Consider the following 9,723-nt stretch of genomic DNA (forward strand, 5'->3'; position numbering starts at 1 on the left):
TTGGGGTCGCGGCATTAAAAAGGTTGAGAACCACTGCCTTACACCATTTCTGACTGATTGCAGTCCGGTCTCTTCTTGAAAGCTCCCACAACTTCTGAAGGCAGCCTTTTTCTGATCCTGGTCAGAGGAAGAAGGAATCGGAGACGTTCATGAGGTCTCTCTCCCCGATTCCGTCTCTGATTCGCTTCCCGCGTCCATTTCCAGGGATGGACGCGGAGTCCCTGGCTGGGGATGAGTGTCTGGAAGAAGATGAGGAGGAGCTGGAGACCAGCTTGGAAGACCCCGAGCAGGAGAGCGTGGGAAAAACCGTGCCGGGTGGACGCAGCTGCGGCCTCCTGACCCGCCGAGGAATCACGCTCCGGGTTCTTCTCAAAGATGGGCTGATTGAACCGGGGGAAGGAGTCCTCTCGATTTACTACCTGGTAAGAGACCCCCTTTCCCGCTCCTCTCTTCAGACCCCACAGCCTTCTAGCGCTGAGGATGTTACCAAGTTGGGTCATGAAACGTCTGCAAGAGAACAACTAAGCTCAGAGAGAACCAGGGACCCCCCCCAGTCCTCCTCCTCCTTCTTTTCTTCCTCTTCTTCCTCTTCTTCCTCCTCTTCCTCCTTCCTCTTCTCCTCTTCCTCCTCCCCCTCCTCTTCCTCCTCCTCCGCTTCCTCTTCCTCCTCTTCCTCCTCCGCTTCCTCTTCCTCCTTCTCCTCTTCCTCCTCCTCCTTTCTCCTCTTCTTCCTCCTCCTCTTCTTCTTCTCCTCCTCCTCTTCTCCTCCTTTCTCCTCCTCTTCTTCCTCCTCTTCCTCTTCCTCTTCTCTTCTTCCTCCTCTTCCTCCTCTTCCTCCTCCTCCTCTTCCTCTTTCTCCTCTTCCTCCTCTGCTTTCTCTTCCTCCTTCTCCTCTTCTTCCTCTTCCTCCTCTTCCTCCTCCACTTCCTCTTCTCCTCCCTTCTCCTCCCTCCTCCTCTTCCTCCTCTTCCTCTTCCTCCTCCTCCTCCTCAGTTCCAGGTTGTTTCTCTCCTTGATGAGTTTCCACCCATTGCTTCTTGTCCTGCCTTCAGGCGCTTTGGAGAATAGCTTGACTCCCTCTTCTTTGGGGCAGCCCCTGAGATACTGGAAGACTGCTATCATGTCCCCCCTCGTCCTTCTCTTCATTAAACTAGACATCCCCAATTCCAGCAACCGTTCCTTATATGTTTTAGCCTCCAGTCCCCTGATCATCTTTGTTGCTTTTCTTTGCACTCTTCAGTGTAGCTCCTTGAACAAACTAGCATGGGTTGTTCACACACCAATAAGCCCCCCTGAAGGAACTTTGTGAGGGTTTAGGGCAGGGGTCTTCAAATGTGGCCCTTTTATGACTTGTGGACTTCAACTCCCAGAATTCCTAAGCCAGCCATGCTGAGGGGAAAGAGAGAGGTTTCCAAGCTGAGCCATGCTGGCTCAGGAATTCTGGGAGTTGAAGTCCACGAGTCATAAAAGAGCCAAGGTTCCCCACCCCTGGCCTAGTCCATTGTTTCTCCACCTCAGCAACTTTAAGACATGTGGACTTCAACTCCCAGAATTCCTGAGCCAGCCTGGCTCAGCTTGGAAACCTCTTCCTTTCCCCTCAGCATGGCTGGCTGAGGAATTCTGGGAGTTGAAGTCCACAAGTCATAAAAGGGCCAAGTTTGAAGACCCCTGTCTTAAATCTAACAAACAAAATGGAGGCTGGCTGAGGAATTCTGGGAGTTGAAGTCCACAAGTCATAAAAGGGCCACGTTTGAAGACCCCTGTCTTAAATCTAACAAACAAAATGGAGGCTGGCTGAGGAATTCTGGGAGTTGAAGTCCACAAGTCATAAAAGGGCCAAGTTTGAAGACCCCTGGTTTGTGAACCCAGCCTGCTCCCATACAGGGTTGTGTATGCTCCTAATCCTCTTGCCTGTGTCTCAGGGAAAGAAATTTTGGGGCGACCTGCTGACCGATGGGAAGATCGCCTGGCAACAGACCGGACAGATCTTTAACTCCCCCAGCGCCTGGGCTACCTACTGCAAGAAGCTGGTCAACCCTGCAAAGAAGTCGGGCTGCGGCTGGGCCTCGGTCAAGTACAAGGGGCAGAAACTTGACCAATACAAGGCGGTCTGGCTGAAGAAGCATCAACCCAATGCCCCCCCTGCGGAGGAGGTAAACCCTTCCGCTCTGCTTCAAAACCTTCTTCCGGCATTGGTGCTTTTTTTCAGGAGGCAACTGGACTTTCTTGTTTTTCCTTTGAAGACGTTTCGCTTCTCGTCCCAGAAGCTTCTTCAGCTCTGACTGGATGCTGAGGAATGGGAAGATTTATACTCCTTGCAGATAGCTGGTCATTTGCATCCTTTTAGAGAGTCGTTGAGGCCACTTGGAGGCTTGTCTGTGTCCTCAGGGTCACATGGGCATGAAGCCTTCTTGGAGCTGCTGAGGATACCATCTATCTCCAATCTATAACACGGTCCTTTCAGCAGCTCCAAGAAGGCTCCACACCCATTTGCACCACTCAGGTGACCCTGAGGACACAGATAAACCTCCAGGTGGCCTCAACAACTCACTAAAAGGATGCAAATGACTAGCTGTCTGCAAGGAATATAAATCCTTCCCTTCCCCACCATCCAGTCAGAAGAAGCTACTTGGATGAGAAGTGAAATGTCTTCAAAGAAAAACAAGAAAGTCCAGTTGCCTCTTGAAAAAGCACTTTTGGGACAACCTGGATGACTGAGAAGCTCCATAGACTTCTTCTGGCATTGTTTTCTAAGTTTCTAGACCACAGGAGGTCAATTCATGGCGCCCTTAGCAGTAGCAAACCCATTAACAGTTCTATTTATTCCAATAATAATAATAATAATAATAATAATAATAATAATAATAATAATAATAATAATAATAATAATAATAATAATAATAATAATAAAGTTGGAAGGGACCTTGGAGTTCATCTAGTCCAACCCCCTGCTCAGGCAGGAAACCCTATACCATTATCCTCAACGCACGGCCAGCGTTGAGCCCAAACTTTCCCTGGCTAAATGAGGCAGTTGTTTAAGGGAGTTTTGCCTCATTTTATGACCTTTCTTGCCATAGTTGAACCACAGTTCAAAGGGGAAAGCATTGGTTCACTTAACGACCGACACAAAAAAAACAGGTTGTAAAATGGGGTCGGTCACATGTTTTTTAATATCCGACTGTAAAAGTCCGGCTCCACTGTAGCCGTATGTGGAGGATTACCTGTCCTTCTGCCCTGGCTGAGACTTTGGAAGTCAGCCAAGACCACCACAGTGATGCCCCCTAGTGGGACCTCGTGGAACTGCAGGTATACGGTGGAGTGTTTAAATCCGGGGTCTTCAAACTTGGCCCTTTTATGACTTGTGGACTTCAACTCCCAGAATTCCTCAGCCAGCGTGCCTGGCTGAGGAATTCTGGGAGTTGAAGTCCACCAGTCATAAAAGGGCCAAGTTTGAAGACCCCTGGTTTAAATTTTCCCATTGAAGTCATCGAGGTTCCCATTGAAGTCATCGAGTCCCACGGGAAGAAGCTTTCTTTAGCTGCTTGGTGCTCTTTTCTTCTCCCCCCCCCCCAGAGTCTGATCAGCGAAGGGGAGGAAGAGGACCTGGGTGACGAGGAGGAAGATGAGGCCAAAGGGATGAAGGCAGCCTTGGCTGACTCCATGCTGGCCAAGAAGGTGGACGAGAAAAGCAGGAAGCTGCTGGCGAAAAGTCTGTCAGACTCACACAACGCAGGTAAGAGGGTCACCCAAGCTGGCGAAAAGGCCACCGGGGGCCATAGCGAGGCAGCAGTGCTTGGGCTGGCTGAATTTCTCCCGGTGTGCTGCCTTCCGCAGGTCAAAAAAGGCAAAATGGTGGCCACGCTGTGAGCAGAACTTCATGGGCACGACCCTGACGTCTTTATCTTATCCTGCAATCTGTGATGAGAAGGGAGGGGAGGGGAGGAGAGAAAAGAAGGATGGAAAGGGAGAAGGAGAGAAGGAAAGAAGAGAAGGAAGGAAAGGAGGGAGGGAGGAGAGGAAAGAAGAAAAAGAGGGAGGAATGGAGAGGAGAGGAGGAAGAATGAAAGGAACGAAGGAAAGAGAAGAGAAAAGGAAGGAAGGAGAAAAAAATGGAAAGGGGAAGGAAGAAGGAAGGAAGGAAGAAAAAGAGGGAAAAGAGATGGAGGGAAGAAAAGAAGAAGAAAATAGGAGGAAGGAAGGAAGAAAAGAGGGGAAGGGGGGGAAAAGAGGGAAGGAAGGAAGGAAAGAAGAAAAAGGGAGGGAGGGAGGGTGTGAGGGACGAAGGAAAGAAAAGAGAAAGAAAAGAAAGAGGAAGGAAGGAAGGAGAAAAAGGGGGAAGGAGGGAAACAAAAAGGCAGGAAGAAAAAGGAGAAGGGATTGAGGGAGGAAGGGAGGAAGACCAAAAGGATGGAAGGAAGAGAAAGAAAAAGAAAGGAAAGAAGAAAGAAAAAGAAAGAAAGAAAGAAAAAGAAAGAAAGAAAGAAAGAAAAGGAAAGAAAGAGAAGGAAGGAAGGATGTATCTTATCGTGACAACTGGCAGCCAAGAATGGCCTTAGCTGAGGGTTATTCCTCTCCCAATTACTTAGACATATTTTTCAACTGGAATGATGGGTTGAACTCCCAGAATTCCCTCCCCAGCAGGCTTTAAGATTGGTGGATTTCGTTGCTGGCTGGGGAATTCTGGGAGTTGAAGTCCACTCGTCTTCAAGCTGCTGAGCTTGAGAAACTTGACTTTCAGAGAGACTTTTTAATTTTCTTTTCATTCTGAAAGGAGAAAAAAAAAACACACAGAAAAGGACAGACACCGCCTCCAACTCGAAGACGGACCTAAGCACGGGAATCTTACTGCCTTTTTTTTTTTCAATCGGCTGGATTTTTTTATATTTTGAAACGGACTGGCAGCATTATTATTATTTTTTGTTTGTTTGTTCCCCCAGATCACAGCAAAAGGCTGGAGTGCCAGAATCGAATTCCTGTCCGTTATTGCAATTTGGGGAGTCGGGATTCTGTCAGGTACATTGATCCAGTGAATGCCGTGTCCTGTTTAAGTGTTCCCCCCCCCCAAAAAAAAATAAAAATAAAAATAACAAGAACAGAAGATTCAGAGATCAGATTCCTGGGGAAATAGAGAATGACTGAGTCTATTTTAAAACTAGAACTAAGGAGAAACTTCCTGACAGTGAGAACAATTAACCAGTGGAACTACCTGCCTCCAGAAGCGGTGAACGCGCCAACACTGGAAGTTTCTAAGAAGAGACTGGACAGCCATTTGTCCGAAATGGTATAGGGTTTCCTGCCTGAGCAGGGGGTTGGACTAGATGACCTCCAAGGTCCCTTCCAACTTTATTATTATTATTATTATTATTAATATTAAATAATAATAATAATAATAATAATAATAATAATAATAATAATAATAATAATAATAATAATAATAATAATAATAATATACGTATTACAAACGTTGATCTGCTCTTCAAGAAAGAGGTCAAAATAAGACGTAATCAGTCAGGGAGGGAGAGTCGGGTTCTCGGTTAGTCCCTATCACCCCCTTCCCCGACCCGACCTTAACGGAGACCTGGGTTCTAATCCCCCTTTCGGTAACCTTCCTCTCAGCCCAAACTGCATATCAGGGATATTGTTGGGGATAAATATTGAAGAGGGGGGCTACAATATACTACCTTGAGTTCATAGACAAATCTATCAAAGGAAGGATAGGGGGTCCTCACTGTTAGGAACTTTCTCCTTAATTCCAGGTTGCTTCTCTCTTTGATCAATTCCAACCATTGTTTCTTGTCCTTCCCTCTGGTGCTTTGGAGAATAACTTGACCCGCTCTTCTTTATGGCAGCCCCTCAGATACCGGAACACTGCTATCATGTCTCCCCTATTTCTTCTTTTCTTTAGACTAGCCAGACCCAAGTCCTGCAGCCATTCTTCGTAGGTTTTAGACTTCAGACCTTGGATCATCGTAATTGCTCGTCTCTGAACTTTTTCCAAACACTCAACATCTTTTTTGTGATATGGTGACCAAAATTGGTTGCAGTATTCCAGCTGTGGTCTTACTAGGGTTTTATAAAGCGGTAATAATACTTCGCGTGATCTTGATTCTATGCCTCTGATTATACAACCCAGGATTGTATTAACTTTTTGGGCTGCTGCTGCATACGGCTGGCTCATGGTTAAGGGATCGTCCAAGGTCCCTGTCACAGTTGCTGTTTTTGAGCCAGGTCTTGCCTAATCTTCTTAAATACCTCCAGTAATGGAGAGCCCACAATTTCTGGAGGCAAGCTGTTCCACCAGTTAATTGTTCTCACTGTTAGGAAGTTTCTCCTTAATTCTAGGTTGCTTCTCTCCTTGATTAGTTTCCATCCATTGTTTTGTCCCGCCTATAGATGCTTTGGAAAATAAGTTGACCCCCCTCTTCTCTCTCTCTCTCTCTCTCTCTCTCTCTCTCTCTCTCTCTCTCTCTCTCTCTCTCTCTCTCTCTCTCTCTCTCTCCCTCTCATCTATCTATCTATATCTATCAACTATCTATCTATATCTCTATCTATCAATATCTCTATCTAGCTATTTAGCTATCTATCTATCTATCTAGCTATCTAGCTATTTATCATCTATCTATCATCTATCATCTCTATCTAATCTATCTATCTATCTAATAATTTATCTATCATCTATCTATCATCAACTTCATCATCTATCCTCTCTCCCTCATCTATCCATATCTATCTATCATCTATCTATCTATATCTCTCTCTATCTAGCTATATAGCTATATAGCTATATAGCTATCCTATCATCTATTTATTTATTTTATTTATTTATTTATTATTTGGATTTATATCCCGCCCTTCTCCTCGTAGGACTCAGGGCGGCTGACAATCAATTAAAATACATAAATAACAATACAAATTTAAAATTAATTAAAAGAGATATTTAAATATTGTCCAATTTAAAATATAATTAAAACCCCTCTAAAAATTACCCTAGGCCAGTCCTGCAAGCTCGAATAACCAAGTCTTGAGGGCGCGGCGAAAGGAAGGGAGATCAGGGATGACCCTGATCTCTGGGGGCAGTTCATTCCAGAGGGTGGGAGCTCCCACAGAGAAGGCCCTCCCCCTTGGGGTCGCCAGCCGGCACTGTCTGGCCGACGGCACCCTGAGGAGACCCACTCTGTGGGAGCGTACAGGTCGGTGGGAGGTAATCTGCGGCAGGAGGCGGTCTCGAATGTATCCGGGTCCGATGCCATGGAGCGCTTTAAAGATGATAGTCAGCACCTTGAAGCGCACCCGGAAGGCCACAGGCAGCCAATGCAGCTCGCGCAGCAGCGGCATCACGTGGGAGCGTCGAGTCCCCCCCAACACCGCCCGCGCGGCCGCATCTATCATCTATCTATCATCTCTATCTAATCTATCATCTCTAATCTATCTATCTAATCTATCTATTATCTATCTATCATCTCTCTCTATTTAATCTATCTATCTATCTAATAATTTATCTATCTATCATCTATTCATCTATCTATCCCCCCCCCTCTCACTCTTTCTCTCAAATTTAAATGTTCAATTATATCTTTGGGGCAACCTTGTGACAAATGGAAGATTTGTACTTTCAGACCTGCAAGGTTGTGTTACGACAGCCTTACTGTAGAAATAGCTCATCTAGTTATGTTTCCCCTCCGGTCTGCCTGATAAGGCAAACCACATGCCAGTGTGTACTGTATTCCGAAAGGACGTTTCTAGTCCTCACGATCACAACATTAAGGGTTGTTTTTTTTTAATTGCCTTTAGGAACCCCCATACCTTGGTAGAGGTGATGTCTTTTGCAGCCCTCAACAAATTCCAGCCTTTCAATGTGGCCATCTCTAGCAACGTTCTCCTACTCGTGGTAGGTAATCCCTTCTTGCTTTGGGGACGCAACTCCAGGGCTGGCTGCGGAATTCTGGGATTTCTGGATTCGGCAAGTTCAGAGGGCACCAAGTTGGGAAAGGCTGACTTAGTGAACATTTTATTGTGTTTGTTACAAGGGTTTGCATACCGCCTGGTGGAGTTCAGTCAGTGGGAAAGAACATCAAAGCAACTGAATCTATCAATGCAAATACAAGTGGTCCTCAACTTACAACAGTTTGTTTAACGGCCATTCAGTGTTGCCACAGCACTCAAAAAAGTGATTTATGATCATTTTTCACATTTACGACCATTGCAGCATCTAAATCAGATTCACTTAATGACCGTGTTACTGAATTAACAGCTGCAGTGATTCACTTAACAACTGCAGCAAGAAAGGTCGTAAAATGGCCCCAAACTCACATAATAGTTGTCTTTTCTCTCAGAATGGAGATTTTGGGCTCAATTGTGGTTGTAAGTCAAGGACTGTCTGTATAGGGGAATACTTAGACAACTGACGATTAGAGTTTACCCCTAACTCAAATAGGACAGGCTTAATCACCTGGCAGGAAGATAGATAGATAGATAGATAGATAGATAGATAGATAGATAGATAGATAGATAGATAGATAGATAGATAGATAGATAGATAGATAGATAGATAGATAGATAGATAGATAACTTTTATTGTCATTTTTTACTCTGGGCACATTGGCACACATTAAATATGAAATTCTGTAACCTGCTCTCAGAAATGAACACATACATAACAGGAAGCTATTGATGCTCTCCTTTTCTTACCCTTCCTCCTCCTCCTCTTTCCCCTTCTCCTTCTCCTCCTCCTCCTCTTACCCCTCCTCCTGTGCACAAACCCCTCTCTCTTCCAACACTGATGATATTAGCTAGTTGGGTCATGAAACGTCTGCAAGAAAAACCACCCAGCTCAGAGAGCACCAAGGACCGCATACTCCTACTCCTACTCCTTCTTTCCACAAACCCCTCTCCCTTCCAGCCCTGATGATGTTAGCTAGTTGGGTCATGAAACGTCTGCAAGAAAACCACCCAGCTCAGAGAGCACCCAGGACCCCACAGTTCATCCCTGAGCTTCAAAATAGTCTCCCCTTTTGATTGTCACGCTCATCCGTTCCCTTTGGCATCTTCTCTTTAGGATTTCCACAGTCACTTATCAAGAAGTGAAGTGGTGGGCTACCTGGCAGGCCAATGGAACATCAACAGCCAACGTAAGTCCTGTTGAGTTATCCTGAGGTGAGCTAAAAGGTTGGATGTTTCGGGATTTTGATGGGATTTTTTTTTTAATTCCTTCATAATTCACGCATCTGCTTGGGAACAAAAGAAGATTAGGGGACTGGAGGCTAAAGCATATAAAGAACGGTTGCTGGAATTGGGTATGTCTAGTTTAATGAAGAGAAGGACGAGGGGGGACATGATAGCAGTCTTCCAATATCTCAGGGGCTGTCCCAAAGAAGAGGGAGTCAAGCCATTCTCCAAAGCACTGAAGGCAGGACAAGAAGCAACGGGTGGAAACTAATCAAGGAGAGAAGCAACCTAGAACTAAGGAGAAACTTCCTGACAGTGAGAACAATTAACCAGTGGAATAACCTGCCTCCAGAAGTGGTGAATGCTCCAATACTGGAGGTTTTTAAGAAGAGACTGGACAGCCATTTGTCTGAAATGGTGTAGGGTTTCCTGCCTGAGCAGGGGGTTGGACTCGATGACCTCCAAGGTCCCTTCCAACTTTATTATTATTATTATTATTATTATTATTATTATTATTATTATTATTATTATTATTATTATTATTATTATTATTATTAT

General features: G+C 45.3%; 1 protein-coding gene across 1 annotated transcript in view; it reads left to right on the forward strand.

Annotated features, from left to right (window-relative positions):
* Nucleotides 1-206: 206 nt before the first annotated feature.
* MPND (MPN domain containing) overlaps nucleotides 207-9,723 on the forward strand; it is a 20,040-nt gene continuing 10,523 nt past the window's right edge. The window contains exons 1-6 of the mRNA XM_015827140.1: nucleotides 207-422; nucleotides 1,923-2,153; nucleotides 3,574-3,733; nucleotides 4,938-5,013; nucleotides 7,792-7,888; nucleotides 9,056-9,128. Of these exons, the coding sequence (XP_015682626.1) occupies nucleotides 207-422; nucleotides 1,923-2,153; nucleotides 3,574-3,733; nucleotides 4,938-5,013; nucleotides 7,792-7,888; nucleotides 9,056-9,128 (853 nt within the window). The remainder of the gene's footprint in view (nucleotides 423-1,922; nucleotides 2,154-3,573; nucleotides 3,734-4,937; nucleotides 5,014-7,791; nucleotides 7,889-9,055; nucleotides 9,129-9,723) is intronic.

This window comes from Protobothrops mucrosquamatus, unplaced genomic scaffold (genome assembly GCF_001527695.2).
Source record: "Protobothrops mucrosquamatus isolate PMUCROS unplaced genomic scaffold, P.Mucros_1.0 scaffold3523, whole genome shotgun sequence".
NCBI lineage: Eukaryota > Metazoa > Chordata > Lepidosauria > Squamata > Viperidae > Protobothrops > Protobothrops mucrosquamatus.